Raw genomic sequence first — 17,854 nt, forward strand, 5'->3', positions numbered from 1 at the left:
ACTTTATAAAGTATAACACTAATAAGCTACGCTAAAATACTTTTTTAACAGACTTTCTTGGCACATATCAGGCACGCACACAAAAAACGACCTTCAAATTACTTAACGAAATATACTGGTAACACCGTTATAATAAGTTACGTCAAAATATAATATCAATGTGACAATTTATTGGAGGAAATTAAAAAGTTATAACTCTTTAATAACTTCTAGAAAAATTGGTAAGCCTACGTGTTACGTTTGAATGAATGAATGAATGAACACTCAAGTCCCTGCTGAATGTAATTGAAACATAAATATGCAAGTTGTGTGTGAACACAATTGCTGTTTATAAAATGATACGAGAGCTGTTTTGATGACAGCCAGTTATTAACCATAATATTAGATAAAGACATTGTCAAATATAGTAAATCATTTGAATTAATTAAAACTGGCGGCTCTGTCGCGTACATCACAACGTGCTTTTCTTTTTTTATGAAGGATGGACGAACATACAAACGGGTCACCTTGTCTTGAAACAAGAGCGTGCTCCGTATTATACTTACATACTTGATACAATACTAACTTGCTACTTTTGATATCTATAATGAAAGAAATTCTTAGAACGTTTAAAAACGATTAAAAAAGTCCTAGTTTGTGGGGTTTGTAATATATAAACATATTAGTGGATTAGATTGAAGATATTATTACATTCATTTAACGTTAATTGTGTTCTCCGAGCCCCCTAGCGAGCGAACACACTACGAACTATTAACTTTAAAGTATTTGCAAAGTGATTAATAAACGGATTTCGCCCTTACACAAATATAAAATGATCACATTCATTAATAGTCCGAGAACAATTATTCCGGCAATTTATTATAGACTATTGATAAAATTGTGTGAAAACCTAGGAAATATATTACTTGACTTCAAATTCAGACAGTCCTAATGATATGTATAACACACTATTGTATTACATCTGTAACTGTGAGGAAATTAATATGAAAAGTAAAATCAATAAAGACTATAATACAAACCAGATTACATTTAGTACTCGGACAACAACTGGCATACACAAGAGTAGAGATGTATCGTATGTATTATATTACAGAAGGTCCTTTACACCACTAATGTACGTTGGCTACATCATTATGTCACAAATTATTAGAAACTTTCATCCAAGCTAAATCTTTATATAGAGAGAAAATCAAGAAATCTGATACTTAAATAAGATCGGCTTGGCAAATTATTAACTCTGAAAAAGCAATAACTAAGAGTTAGTTTCATAAGAACTCACTGTTGCCAATTATTTTTGTTTACAAATATACCACTTATATAGTGTATTAATAACTAAGTATATAAATTCATCATCACTAAATTCAGCTGAACTTCTTTCAAATAACAGTATTAAAGCTAATTTGACCACATTTTGTAACTAACGACGTTTTAATTTTCATTCAGCTGCAAGGTGTCGTCCTATGTCCCGTCTCAAGTGGGGCACGTTCTGACCTACCTTCACCAGTTGTGCTAGATAGAGGGCGGTGAGAGGAGTCTGCTCCGCCGGCTTGAGTATCACGGTGTTGCCAGTCGCCAGCGCGGGACCCAGCTTCCACGATGCCATCAGCAGTGGGAAGTTCCATGGTATGATCTGGCCACACACACCTGCAATAATTACAAAATAATATCAAGTGTGTACTCCATTATCCTCATTCATGATGTGTGATATCTATCTAAAATCTATAAGTACACATATGTTTCCTCAAGCCTCTGTGACTGTTTTTCCATCTGAATTTGTTAATAAATTTTGCAATTTTTTCTATACTAATACATCTTCGAGATACATTTTTCTAGTCGTGACTCTGGTTCGAATGATATTTCACTCATATTTTCAACAATCAACACTTTTAACATGTTTTAGAGTTTGTTGACTGACTTTACTATGTTAATAAAGGCTAAGCATCTCATATCTTGATACTGAAAAATTTTAATAATCACTATATAATATATAATAATAGACACTGACATCGCCCTGACATCAGTTGAACGTCGTATTCGTCCGATCACTTATTCTTTAAAAAAACTTTTCGAACTGCCACCACCATTATGGAAGGAAAGTAATTTCACAATAATGTTAATGTCTTACTTATTATAAATATTTTTATGTATAAGGATTAAAGCAGATTGCGTAACAAACAAACTGGTAACGAGTAGGTACTTACCGACAGGTTCGTGCCGTGTGTACGCAAAGTATTTGCCGTCGATGGGCAGCGTCTTGCCGTGGTTCTTGTCCGCCCAGCCGGCGTAGTACCGCAGGTTCTTGATCAGGGACGCCACGTCGCCGTAGTACGAGGCAAGGAATGGCTTGCCGTTGTCCAAGGTCTCCAAGCTCTGAATCAAAGCGATTTTTAACTATTTTATTTGCTCATGTACACTATTGTATTAAACAATAATTAGTGATGCAATAACCACATTGGAAAGTTCGATTGTGTTAACTTCTTTGCCTCATATTTTTAATATTAAAGTTTTTATTTTAAACAATTTGTTATGTTTTTAAAGTGATAACCCTCACTTCTGGGATTAAATAAACAAATAATAATAATTTATTTATTTTATAATCGCTAATAAAATGCTCGAAAAATACCTTTATTTATTTACGGTGTGTGTGGATGATGCAGCTACTGAACTCAATAACTTTTATTTTGTACTATTTTACATTTACTTTAGGTACTCGTGTAAAGTATTAAGTATTTGACGCTTGAGTAATTTTGTTGCATCACTTTACATTTATAGTAATTGAAATGATTTGTTAAACGATGAAAATGTAAATATTAATTTAAAAGAGTGCCAATGAGTTTCTTGCCACTTCTCTCATTAATGTTCAAACTTTTCCGAAGTGGTGGTAAATATAAAAAGAAAAGAAAACTTTTGAAAACATTACATGAATAAAGTCATTTGACTTAATTTGAACAGAATATAAGTACAGTGTGTTGCTAAACAACTAGTTTATAACTTCGGTCAGATATCTCCAACTGTGTGTTTATTTAATGTCGTCATTCTAGATTGCCGCTGTAGGTATAATATCAAATGCAAATGTAGCCTTTATTTTATTTCCGTCAAGTTTTGGGTTGATATTTACTATCTATATTATATTTACGATCTATACTACAGTAGACATATGTACCAGTACGAAAACTCCCTACAAACGTTTGAAATGACACACTCACACAAAAATGCACATCGACGAGGCCCCTAAGCAGTTTTCGCGGTCAATACGAGTCGAGTGTCACGTTGTTGTTTGTTTCCGCGATCTATTTAAAAATGTCAACATATTGCGTGGTATACGGCTATTTGAACTCGGCTCCATCAAAACTCCAGCTTTCGTTTTTTAAACTATAATGTAGTATAGTATATAAAAATGATTAATTGTTAAATTATTATTATAATTAGTAGGTATTCGAATTATAAGTCCGTGAGATCGATTATAATAAATTCGTGAACATAATTCACAATTTACACTAAGATGGGTGCTGCAATATTATTATCATTTCTCTTCTTTATGAGTGTGGTTTAATGGTTTTCTAGGATGTTTTATATTTATTTATTTTGGACAAAATACTTACCTACATGTGTTTTGTCAATTATCTAGTTTTTCGTCACGCGTGTCGTTTTCATGGTTTTTGAGGGTCCTGAAACATTATGACAGCACTTTCTATAGTGCTGTCAAAATGTTCATCCAAGATGGAGCTACATGAAGCTGCTGCTACATGAAATGTTACATCTGCCATCGCATCTCAAAATAGATGTCATATTCGTTATTGACACTGACGAAAACAATAATTGCCCCGTCTAGACATGTTCGTGGGATGACTGCAGGGAAGTTTCTTAAGACTGTGGTAGAAGTGAAACTTCAACAGACTAAGTATGAAAACACATATTTTAAAGCTGTAATTAATTAAAATTTTATTTTAAGTCAATATTTCAACGAGAATTTAGAAAAACAATCAAAAAAATATATTTCCAAGAAAAACATTCAATAAAATGTTGTTTAAAAACATTTCATAACAGTCATCATGTAGACTACAATATTGCATTATACACTGTGTAGCTATCATACATACACTATACAAAAAAATCTTACGCTTTTTTACTTTTACGCTCTGCAGCGCCCCATAAGGAACTTCGTTCCAAAAATCCTTTTTTAAAGTCGGTTAGAAAAATAACCTGACAACCCTATTGCTTCAATGGAGTGTACGCACATATACGTAAGAATTTTATCAACAAGGCTTAGTGTCCATACTGATATATATGTCTACTGTGAAAATACTCTATAGCCTACTTTAGAACAACACCATTTGATGTGTTTACATTTTGTCTGCCTCCTGGCTATATTGTCAGTTCATTATGTATTAAGTGTTCATGTGCCAAAGAAGAGTACCTAAGTTCCAACGTGACAACATTTGTAACAAATATCGAACACATTTAGCACGCACTCCTATAATTTGTGTATGTTTTATGGAACAACAACACAATAACAATAAGATAAATATTATTATTACAAGTAATGCCTAGTATTTCAAAATAAGTAGATATAATATAACGTATCAAATGTAAGTGCGAATGTTTTTATCACTCAAACGTGTATCACATAAAATGATAAACAACAGTCAAAATTGGCCTCAACCTTGGCATTATCATACATAGCAATATTGTTGGTAGCGATAGCTCAGGGTCATCGCGGCTTTGAACAAAGGGTCGTTTCACATCACACGGTTTCTTAGCGACTATAACGACTCTAACGACTGAAAATTTAAAATACACTTGTAATTTATACTACAATAAGTTACATAATCTGTGTATAATCGAAGATTTGATAATAAGATTACGGTTTGTAAGGGTGTGTACAACCCGAGTTGACCTTTATTTGCCGCGCGAGCCAATATGTTGATATTAATTTAGTAGAACCCGATTGCCGCGCGCGATCCTGCTTGAACAGCCCGCGGCAACTAGACAGACCAGGTCATTCTTGTAAACTAAATTAGCAATAACTTTTGAAGTTCCGGCACCTGGAGACTTCTAATACTAGTCATGTGGACCGATGTCGAAATATGCGGAGACGGCGTAAACGACGGCCTGAATGACTGTATAAAAGCAATCAAAGCCCAACCATAATTTAGTATGTAACGTAGGTAGGTAACATCTCACGAAAAACTAAAATGAGACTAGGCAATACTCAAACTTTTTCTATCTTTAGCTATGGAGCTGAGACATGGACACTAAAGAAGGCCGACAGAGATCGGATTGGTGCCTTTGAGATGTGGTGCTGGAGGAACATGCTTCAAATACCTTGGACAGCATTCCGCACTAACCAATCCATTCTTCACCCTCTAGGTGTAAAAACCAGACTTTCATCCATCTGCCTCCTCTACAGGCATACGGTGGTCTTAGACTTGTTTGGACATATCGCCAGAAAAGATGGCACAACCTCGAACAACTGATGGTTACTAGGAAGGTAGACGGACGACGCCCCAGAGGTCGCAGCCCTATAAGATGGTCTGACCAAATCCGCACACGTGCAGTGACGTAGCCAAAGACAGACACATATGTAGAACTATTGTCAAAAAGTTGAATCCTCAGAGAAATCACGACCCCCGCAGTAAGGAATACGACGCGAGGAGGAGGTAGTAGGTAGGTAGGTAGGTAAAGCATAAAGCACTTAGAAGCTTTTTCACGAATTTTTAATTTTACTTAGGTACCTCCCGAACAATTATTAATCATTATTTTGTTTGGCGATTTCTACACAAACTAAACTTGATCTAGTGATTGTTATTCGTATTTTCCCATCCAACCCAATCAATAATCAGCCAGCCAAATATCTTCCAACAAAAACTACCTATTTCTTTATGAATATTGTAATTCGCTAACAGCAATAAACTTTATTTTGGTTTTCATTAACGTAAGTTTATTATTTTCCGACGACATTTTGTCAAACTGAAAAGCTAACTAAATAAAATCGGTAAATCGTAAAGAAATATAAATGAAATATTCCCGCGGGGCACTAAGGGGGAGACGGGCGGAAGGCACTTTGTTGGCTAGCAGCCGTGCGGCCGAAAATTGTTCGCGATTCGCGTCGTTTACGCCGATGTCTAGCCTGTTAGCGGGGTCGAGTCTTGATCGGCGGCAGCGGTCATCACCATCATCATCAAAACAGTCAATTTAATTGTTCATTTTTAGGTATTCGCCGCGCGAGCGCAAACTAAAACATCCTAACGACGATAGCTCATTTGATGCTGTCTCAAAATCCGGCAGCGAACGGATCGCCCCACGGGACGTTCGAGCACGCGCGTCTATAGTCGATGGTTTGCCGCGCGTTATTTGTACGTAACGTACGTACGTACCTTAAGATTAGAATATTAGTTTTACAAGGCGTGTGTCACTCTGCGTGTCACAGGCGCGCGAAAGCCTCGAGGTAGATATTCAGTCGATTGACAATCGCTTACCGGGACGCCCCTGCCGCTATTACTCCCGTCATAGATAATCATTCTGTTTTCTTTGTTCATTTGATCGGCGCAAAAGTTCTCTAACATGCAGAATCATAAAAAACATTAGATGAAGAAAAGTAGACATCAGGCGTATGTACTTAAGTAGGCAAAGTAATTCTTCTTCTCTTATCATGCGAATTGTTGCCTTGGCAGATAGGTCCTCGACTTTTCAAACACAAGTAATTGGCTAGCATAAAAATGGCGCCTACTGTCTTATTCTCGCACCTCAGTGCTGACTCCTGAGTAGTGAGTACAAGTAGGTACCTGTTAAGTAAACACGAGAAGATCGTGGTGTGCGTGAACTGATTTATTTATCAATGTATCATAAGAACAACCCACTTACGAACTGAGAACCATTTAAAAATACTATTGGCGAACATAAGCGAAATTAAATGACATTTCTATTACTAATTACTCTTAATTGTAAAGTTTTACTTAGTACATAGTACAATTAGTATCTTAGAATGTTATTTGCAATCTTGTTTTATTTAATAATTTTGTGCATGCATTTAAGTTATATCCATTAGAGATAGCAATAATGGTATATATTTAGTTACGAGTCGTAGCAGTCGGCGCTCAGCCCTCGAGTGTGAGAAGACCATAATATTATAATGTTCAATAAATTGTGTTTACACGAGTGATTGAATACATAACACACGAAAACTTTAAACAGAGGAACGCCGGTGTTCACTGTTCATGTATGTATAGCATAGGCGATTGTTCAACTATTTTTTTATGTTTTGTGATTGAGTAATATTGTTAATGTAACCAATTTTTTATTGTAAGTCAGTCACGCTTGTCTCCTTAGTATTTTGAATATTAAACCACTATCTAACGCACACATTGACTAATCAATATTACGACCTGACGTGTTTAGGCTAGTATAATATAATATGTCTGTGGCCGTCACATTTTCGACGGAAATTTCGATTCGAGACAAAAAGATCAGTGAGAGCAAAAATTTGCCAGAGTAATAATTAAGACAGAGTAATTTAAACACGATTATAATTATATTTATATAAAATGTTTTTACCTTATTAATATAAACAAAAAATATATATTTCGTATTATTAACTTCGCCTTGATGATGTCTTCATTTATGTCGGCGTCTGCTGGTTTTATTTTAAACCTACTTAAACAAAAGAGGAGGTTCCTGTTTGTTATGATGATTTTGATGATTCTTTTTTTATTTAATTAAGTATTATTTAATTGTTATATTGGGAGTCGGTGTCAAGGTAGGTTTATAACTACATACATAGATATAGGTGAGATGTGCTTGTGTCGCACGCGCGACGTGAGGAGGCGAGAGAGGCCGCGGCGGGAGGACACCGATTTCAAAAATTATGATAATTGTAGCTACATTACACTGTCGTAATAATTTGATTGACTTTAGGTACTCTAAAATCTTCCATTTAATTTTACTAAGGAGAACTCTAAAAATAATCAATCAACTAAAAACAAACAATCTGTTTGAAAATGAAAACGAACCACGCTATGGATATCATATCCGCAATATCAGAGGTGACCAACGAGCGTACGGGTCAGCTGATGGATATCGCCGCGGTTCATACTCTTTAACACCAGAGGAATCGCAGGAGCCTTGCATATATGAAGATACATAATATGTCATCGTCCTGGAAACGTCTAGCACCTTATTGTGTACTCTACCCTCCCAGTATACAGGGACGGAATCCCTGGAATGCAGGCGGCATTCATGTAGAGGCGATAGTTGAAAATTGAATGTAATGAATGAAAGGTGCCAGAGAACCAAGTGCCAGGAATATGAAAGGAGGAAGGTATAAAAATATATAGTAGTGCACGAAACTGGTGCCGTAAGCCTTGAACATAGCCATTCCAATTTATTATATAAATATTTTGGTGATTTTGTTTTGACAACACGTAAAAGCGTGGCTAAATAAAATCACCTACGACCAAACATATTAAAAACATCTGCTTCTTCTTCATCTGAGGCATAGAAAATGTTTTGTCGGGCCGGTATATCCCACCAACACCGAGCACGTACATTTTGTACTCTTTGTATTGTTCTGTCAAACGACCTCGGACCATAAACTGTATCGGTATGTTTAAACAAAACAAGCCACACAAACAGTTATAAATGGGACAGGACTGATTGGGTGTAAAATTTTTAATCTGTAAAACCTGTTTAAAAATCCTTTTTTATATGCTTTTCAAATCAGACTCATCCATTTAAATTAAATTTGTAACCAAAATTCGACTCGAACCAGCGAATTCTTGGGTTCCGTTCGAGCGCTTATAAATTTTGGTTACTTAATTAATCCCAGAAGTATGGGATATCACTTTAAAAATAACAAATTGTTTACATTCATCGTTATCAATTATTATCAATCCAAGATTGTGAACTTCGTGTACGCGTTCGATATGCTTATCATTAATGACTAGTCGTATATTGTACTCGTTAATTAATTCCAAGCAAGCCGTTACAGCTGCCGAAGATCAACAATCTTGTTTTATCCGGGTTTATAATCAACGAGTTCTTTCTGACCACATGAATATTTCGTGAAGATCAGCATTTCTAACATCTATAGCCTGTTGGACTTCATGTGGCGGAAAATAAAAATAAAGTTGTACTTATATCATCAACGTAAATATGATTGATTTAAGTTATTTATTTTTTAAATATAATGTCAGCTAAGTATAGAATAAAAATAAGGGGCCTTGGGATACTCCACTAGTTATATTCGCACGATCTGAAAAATTAATTTTACCCTGCCCATCTATCACTGAGACCGTCTGTGTTCGTATTTTCTGTAAAACCATAGTAGGCTACCTGGGAAAGAAGGTGATATGTAATATTTAAAGTTTAAATTTGTAACTTTATTTTCCTCTCTCAACTTTAAGGCAGCGTTCATTCCAAAAGTTTTCTTTCGATCGTTTTTTCTAACTTTGCAAATCTGACTACTGCGAAAGTCTTTGTCATTGAGATTTGTAAGTACCTACCTACTCTCTCGGATATTATTTTGTTTGTGACAAGAGTCGACGACACGAGCAAGATGTTTATAATATATGATGGTAGGTGACAACGCCATGCTCATTACAATCTTGACTGATGTCCTGATAAGACAGTAGCAGCCAGTTTATAGTCTATTATAATTTAATTAATTACAGCACCCCTCAAACCGACACAAGTAGTGTAGAGCTGGGCGCTACCGTCGTAGGTACTCATGTATCTGGCCAACGCTATTTCATAATGTACCTAATACCTTGAGAAAATGTTTGTTTGATATGTTGGTGGAGTTATTATGAAACGTGACTTGCAAGTATTATAAAGACGCATTCGACAACATTAAACAAATAATTGGTGACAAGTCATGCTTCCGCGCCACTTTTATATAATTTTAAGGATCTCTTGAACTAATACAAGATAAAAAACAGTAATTTCAATATTTTTATGTAATACGAGGAAAAACAACCTTGCTGGCAAAAGACCAGCCAAATCACGATTTGTTTCAGTTGTTCAGAAGGCTTCTTGTTACGTCATCCACGAGCCGAAGTCTGCCTTACCACAAGAAAGTCAATTTACGTAGCCTGTCATTGGTCCGCATATCATACTGCTAAGTCCTAATGGAAAAGGATTCTAGGTAGTGTTTTTAATATGCACAGATACATAAATGGTGGAGCTATCCGCAGAAAGTAGCGCACCTTACTCGCTCGGCTACATATATTACAATCGGTGTAAGCGGTCACATACTTTCTTAGGTTAGCTTTCATATCCTGGATGTGTGTATAAGTATATATATAAGTATAGCACATCTCTTGTGAATTTTTGTTTAGTTTGTTAAGTTAAGAATTTTGTTTTTCTTTTGTTTTAGTGTTAATATACTTACATTATAATGGAGCTGAAATGTAGGTACATATAAAAGCCCCTAAATAAATAAAGGAAAACATCTCTTGTGAAAAAGCAGCCTTAAGCGAGTGGCATGAATTTTTTATGAAAATAATACTTTATTCATTATATTATCTTTGGCACAAAACACCACCGGGGGTCGGGCATAAATTGATTATTTAATCACTAATTCTGAAGAACCAAAGAAAAATGGGACAGAGTAGGTCCATAAAAAATTGAATTGCTACTCTTTCGGCTCGGATAAGTGTGTTCACCTTTAATGTGAGTGAAGATTACGTTACATAGATACATACACACCAAGGTAAGAAACGAGTGTTAAAATAATAAGTCACGAGAAAAGCAAATGATGGTAAGGGATACGCCCTGCCGTAGTGCCGCTCAGGATTCTCAAACAACGGAAAATTCTGAGCAGCAACGCAACTGCGCAACTGCTGACTGGTAGATAGTGACGTTCAATAAGTGATATAAAATTATATTTTAAATCAATTATTAAATATTTGAAAATAGGGATGCCATACTCACAGCTAGGTAAGTTCTATCTCTCTCGGCAAGGTCTGCCAACTTATTGATGAGGTAGCCGCGATGTGACGCGTCCATGGTCCTCCACGGTGACCCCAACCTGACACACACAACCAAATTATATCAAAACTGACAATTTCAATAGGATACATATTTAAAGTAGTTCCAACTAGACTATATTTTAATACCTCCGTAAACCTTAACCCTCGGGTAACTTATATGTCTACTGAACCACAGATGATGGAAGATAATTAAAAGCTTTTAATAATATGTATTTGTTGTACAATAAGATAAAAATCTACTTCTTTTAATTTACTTGACATGTAGGTACTGCTTCAGAGGAATTCGAGACTCCAATGGACTTGCTCATTAGCCCTATCCTCTCTGACAACAGCAATGATATTGCGAGCTGTTTGTGCTGCCTCATTTACTTTCTTTTTAATTCAAAAATTACTCTCAGTCTTCAACATACTGTATCCAACTTTTATTTTAACAATGAATGGAAAACGAATATCGACCAATCCAATGTTGAACCTTTTTAAATCTATGATTTTAAATGAATGAAATGAAATTTATTTATTGCTTTGCATACAGTATACATTATAGATCTTAAATTTAATGTAGTGTCCAAAAAGTTTACTCATAACTTAAAAGAATCTTAAGCACTAAGTACTTATAAAAAAATTGTCCATTACCCATTTAAGCAGGAGACCAGCAAATCGGTTCTGTTGTAAATTTTTTATTTGTAGCGGTCAACGATTGAATAATTTTATACAATCAAAATTGAATGTTCTAGCTGGCATCTGATAAATGGTTCACTCTGATATTCCGCAACAAGGAGGTTTTATTTTAATGCAAGTAGCCAGTACACAAAAACGTAAATTTCATACTTAAGCCCCTATTATAATTACCTCTTATAACCTTTTATCAAGGAATAGATGTACTAGCAAGCATAAGAGTCACCTTTTGCTGATGGTGAAGACGTCATCTCCACACTAACCGTGGTAGAAAATTCTCGACAATTCGAGCAGCCCTGCGTTAGCTAAACACGGCCATTCGGACCAAGAGGATACTGGTGAGCACTAGATCAGATATGAGATAAATTCTGCATTTGTCGACTGCTACTAAAAGATTGATTTGCCTTCCAGATGACTATTGAATTGAGAATCACTTTCACGATAATATTACAAATGGGGATCACATAATATTTGGGGCCTACACAACAGTGATATATATATATATATATATATATATAACGGAACGAACCGGAACGAACTTGTGCCTTCTATATATAGATATATATATATATATATAGAAGGCACAAGTTCGTTCCGGCACTGATCTTCCTGGCAGAATCCTGCAGGGTTTGTGTGTGCCTCTGTGCAATATCTTTATATAGCATTATATTTGAAGTTTGTCAGCACTACTTCTTCTGACTTGTGATGTTTCACAAAATTCCAAATTTAAGGTTAACTAAGAGGTATGCCTAAATGTTGATAGCCAATGATATTCCTCAACAATCTGGCCATGATTTAAACAAACAATTATTCAAATCTGAAGAAAAAATCTAGAAATTTCTGTGTTCAAACAAGCAAACTCTCAACAAAGCTAGAGTGTCCTTAAATATATAATTTAAATAAATATTTTATTTTATATTCACTTATGTTACACACCTGAATGCATCCTTAGCTGCCTTAACAGCTTTATCAACATCAGCCTTGCCACCTTGTTGAACCTCAGCAATAACCTGACCAGTTGCAGGATTTTCTGTTTTGAAGGTTTTTCCGTCCGATGACTTTACCCATTCATTATTAATGAACAACTGTAACAATGTAAAAATATAAGACTTTAAGAGATACATTTGTTATCAAATATATTTTTAATGATGGCCATCAACAGATGACCAAAGACCACCCCAAGAGATATAGATAAATAATAAAAATAATAGTTTTTGTTTAATCTGTTGAGACTATGAGCACATGTGTTCCATTAATGGTAATCAAAGTAATTTTCTCATTAGGTAATTTTGTTTTATTTGTTTTGTCTTTAATAATATTATATGCCATCATTTCAGCCAGGATGTTGCCCATAGAATTCATGTTGGGTATTTTGGTTGGCATTCCAAACTATGGGTAATGGGTATAACAGTATTGTGTGTGTTTTTTGTTCAAGGCCTAGTGATCCAGAAGGTTGTTCGCTATAACAGACTTTCGTATAGGGTTTATTATATTTTTAATTTATATATAATTTTAATACTGAGCACTTACAGTTTAAACAATAATCTACACACATCTCTTACATTTAAGGTGTTTAAGTTTGTTTTATCATTTATAATTATTTTACAAGGCCCTTTATATGTAAGCAAAGAGATAGGTACTATATTATTTTATTGCTTCCTACAGTAGATAAATTGTTAAAATATAATAATAATTTATAACAATAAATAATAATAAGATGTAAGTAGTAGAATATGATAAAATCAGTACAAACAAGGCACATTTATTAGAAATAACACCATATAAAAAGGCAATTATTTTCTTAAAATTGATTCCTTTACAATTATTTTTGATGTCACTATCATAGACACTATCATACTACCACCACTTCGGAAACAAATGGTGCTCTAAGAGAGAAGAAACGTTGAAATAAAAAAATATCAAGTAAAAGTATACAATTCAGTTTTAGATAATATTTCACTGAAAAACCCCCAAATTCTTCTAAAGGAACAATGCAGTTGCAATTTAAAAATTTAATATTATTCACTATTTACCCCAGTGTAAAATATATCTGGATTCGTATTCGGCGCCGGCGCAGCAGCAGTGGAATATTTGACGGAATAAAGTTTATTCAATCGGTTAATACCACGTAACATTTTTATTATTGTTTAATTACGCCAATTCTTCAAGACGACCGTTCTCCACCCACAGAACAATATTACTCTAACTCACAGAACACTTTTACTCTAACGAGCTCTAACTCCACCTGTTTCAGTTTGTGGAATGTGGATAAAAATACCGGCACAAGCAAATACCGGGGCCACAGATAACAAAACAGTTTTACTAATTGATGTTGATAGTTGATTGATATCACTTGACAGCGACACACTTCACTACCGTCTACCACACGTTCACAACTTGTACACACTACACAACTCGAGTACTTGTACCTTAGAATATTGACACCATAGAAGTAGTCCCTATGTGCCCCTTTTAGATAGCAACACTTGACAGGAATAGTTTTAGGTTTTGTCATATTATTAGACTAAAACTATCCCTCACGGAATAAAATCGTATGACATAATGTCACATACTCATACTAAATAATATGGAAAAGCATGTTATGATAATTATTTATTTATTATAGGACCATAACATAACAAAAATAATTTCATAAAATCACTTACATTGCCTATTGAAATATACTAAGGTCAGAACTCTAATAATCTTCAGGAAATATATTGTGTTATTTGTTATATCTATTCACATGTTTTTATTTTGTTTCATAGATTTTAATATTTAAAATATGTATTAATACTATGTATTATATTATAAGTCTACAGTCACAGTCAACTTCCCTTCAGATCATAGATTAGTACGAGCAACAATCATCATTGGTCACCAAAATAAAAGCAGGAAACATTTCAAAACCACAACTCTTATGCCTAAAACCCGTGAAGTAATTGGCAATTACCTCAATTGCTTAAAAGCCAATCTTGAAGGCTTGACAACCAGTTTGCCAAAAAATGTTCAAACTTACTATGACATATTGTCAGAAAAAATACTCTGCAGTTCACAAAGCAAAGAAGCCATTCAAGAAAAGAAACATACAATACTTAGCGAACATACAAAACAACTAATAAAGAAGAGATCAGAATTAATACACACTAAAACCAGAACTAATGTACAGAAACACGAACTGACCAAATTATTCAAAACAACTAATAAATCCATAAAACTCGATTACAAAAAATACAAAGAAGATATAATAAACAGAAATCTTAACAACAATTAAAGTGCTAAAAGAGCGTATAAGGAAATGACACTACAAAAGAAATGGATACAAAAACTAGAAAGCAGCTCTGGCGAAACAAGGACAAGAAGGGATGTAATAGATCATGCGACCAATTTTTATAGAAAACTGTACAACAAAAAAGAAAATGACAACCTACAGAGTGAATATAGCATCGAGAATAATAAGTCCACCGCATTTAAACTAATAGAAGAAGACGAGGTGTACTCACACATAAAGGTGCTTAAAAATGAAAAGAGCCCAGGACCAGATGGCATAACAAACGAATCTCTTAAACTAGGAGCCCCTATTATACTCAAATACTTAACAATACTCTTCAACATGGTACTCGACACTGAAACAGTGCCTAAGCAATGGTGTTCATCTGATATAATACTGATATACAAAAAAGGGAATCCTTTAAGCATTGAGAACTACAGACCAATCAGCTTACTGGCAAGTGTATACAAGCTCTTTTCATCTATTATAATAAAGAGAATTGCTGGAAAAATTGACGCCTCACAGCCAGTAGAACAGGCAGGATTTCGCTCAGGTTTCAGCACAAACGATCATATACAAACTGTGAGTCAAATAATAGAAAAATATATGGAATACAATAAACCGCTATATGTTGCTTTTATCGACTATAGCAAAGCTTTTGACAGCATCAGTCACAGCTCCATCTGGAGCGCATTAAAAACATCAAATGTAGATAATAAATACATTAATATTATAAAACATATATACTTAAACAGTACGAGCAGGGTTAAACTTGAAAGAAGAGGTGAACTGATAAAAATAGAAAGGGGAGTTAGACAAGGCGATCCTTTATCACCAAAACTTTTCATAGCTGTATTGGAAAGTATTTTCAAAAACTTATCTTGGGAAAAATTTGGAATCAATATAGATGGACGTCGATTGTGTCACCTCAGGTTCGCAGATGACATAATTATTTTTGCTGAAACATCCAAACAACTACAAGCTATGCTGTGTACACTAGATCAAGAAAGTCAAAAAGAATGTCACAATCACAAATGAATAAAACTAAAACAAAAATAATGACTAACAGCCTCAAAATACCTATCAAGATAAATAACAACTTTATGGAATATGTAACTAACTATATCTATCTAGGAAAACAAATATCGTTTTTAAAAACAAACAACGAAGAAGAGGTAGAAAGAAGAATAAATATTACATGGAAAAAGTTTTGGTCATTTAAAGAAATTCTAAAAGGAAAATTTAGTATGAATATAAAGAGAACTGTAATGGATACCTGCCTCCTGCCGAGTTTACTATATGGGTGTCAAACATGGACATACACAAATAAAATGAAACAGAGGTTACTTTCTACGCAGAGAGCAATGGAAAGAAGCATTCTCAAAATAAACAAAAAACAAAAAATTAAAAACGAGTCCATACAACAAAAAACAAAAGTTACAGATGCAATCAAATGAGCCATGAAGCTTAGTGGCAATGGGCAGGGCATATTTCACGATATACTGATAATCGATGGACAATCCTAACCACAAGATGGAATGGACCAACATTAGGCAAACGAAGAGTTGGCAGACCAAATAAACGGTGGACTGACGACTTAATAGAGATAGCAGGAAAAGACTGGATGCATAAAAGCAAAAATCGAACACTATGGAAAAACATGGAGGAGGCCTTTACTCTAACGAGATTCACAACTCAAATAAATAGAAGTATAAGCAACTAATCTTACTAACACCAAACTATTAGAAATATATCTTACCTACTAATACTACTAATAATTCGCTTGTGTAAAAAGAGTTTTGGATTAAACGAGGCTTTATTTTTATTATTATTATATTATTATTATATTATAAGGTGTTATAATATAATACATATTTATTGTAAGGTCTCTATATATTTAATGTAAGGAGTGCCGCTGGCAGCGGAGCCTTGCCCAAGGGCTGAGCTATCGGTGGCAGGGCCACAGACAGAGGCATCTGTATTTGTTCTTTCAGCCACCTACTTAGAGAGAACCTTTTGATATATTGATAGAGGCTCTTCATTTTAAGGCCGCCGTAAGGACTATCTGGGCTATGATGGTCGAGTCAACGTCTCTTCGGTCATCCGTTAGCCAAGTCACTTACTGAACTTATCCTTCTCAGCTAGCAGTCTAGTTCTGACAATGGCATCTACGAGAAGACCATATAAGTCTTAAATTGGCATTAAGTATGTGTGCGACAAATGAACGAATAATTGAATATCACGCTAACCGATTTTGATGATTTTTTTATGGAAAAAAGAGTACAAACGAGCATACGGGTCATCTGATTGATTAAGTTCTAATTATGGCATCCATCAAAAAGTAACAGAAATCCTCAATTCTTAGAGGAAAATTAAGGATACTGATCCGAATTTTTTATATGCTATCCGGATATTTGAGTCATCTACCGTAACCAAGTTATGCTCAAGTAATTGTCGTGGTCGAATATGATGTTCAATGGAAATCCTTAACGGCTTTTTCTTATTTGTAGCAGAATTTCTAACTGTCTGTAATCATATTGCAATGCGCTGACGTTCGTTACTGCATTTCACTATGACGCAAGGTTCTATCTATGTTTCCGCTTTTCGCAAGTTTCATTTGATATCTACCTCGAGGTAGATTTCCTCTATTGAGAGCGCTGTCTAATATGAGCAGAACGTTTAGTAGACCTTCACATATTATTCAGACACATTAAATTGTGTACTTAAGATTCACAAAAAATAAAAAAAATACAAAATAAACAACCCATTTCAAAAAAAAACTTTTCCAAAACAATTTAGTATGCACTAAAAAGTAAAAAATAATTGCGTTTTCTTCTATAAATTAATAATCTTATCTTAAAATTATTTTTAGAGTTCTCCTAAGTAAATAGATATTAGACCACCTAAAAGTCAATCAAAT

At 34.5% G+C, this 17,854-nt stretch overlaps 1 protein-coding gene across 41 annotated transcripts in view; it reads right to left on the bottom strand.

Moving 5' to 3' along the window:
• The window catches only part of LOC126967978 (aldehyde dehydrogenase, mitochondrial), a 36,915-nt gene extending 22,866 nt beyond the window's left edge, over positions 1-14,049 (bottom strand). For 18 of the 41 annotated variants that reach the window (XM_050812909.1, XM_050812827.1, XM_050812924.1 and 15 more), the window contains exons 1-5: positions 13,697-14,049; positions 12,600-12,748; positions 10,930-11,026; positions 2,202-2,370; positions 1,496-1,644 (exon numbers count right to left, since the gene is read on the bottom strand). In XM_050812909.1, coding sequence (XP_050668866.1) covers positions 1,496-1,644; positions 2,202-2,370; positions 10,930-11,026; positions 12,600-12,748; positions 13,697-13,798 — 666 coding nt within the window. In that variant the 5' untranslated portion in view covers positions 13,799-14,049. The remainder of the gene's footprint in view (positions 1-1,495; positions 1,645-2,201; positions 2,371-10,929; positions 11,027-12,599; positions 12,749-13,696) is intronic. The other 23 variants (XR_007730147.1, XR_007730109.1, XR_007730124.1 and 20 more) reach the window with 3 other exon arrangements.
• Positions 14,050-17,854: the final 3,805 nt, after the last annotated feature.

Source organism: Leptidea sinapis, chromosome 1 (genome assembly GCF_905404315.1).
Source record: "Leptidea sinapis chromosome 1, ilLepSina1.1, whole genome shotgun sequence".
Classification (NCBI taxonomy): Eukaryota; Metazoa; Arthropoda; class Insecta; order Lepidoptera; family Pieridae; genus Leptidea; species Leptidea sinapis.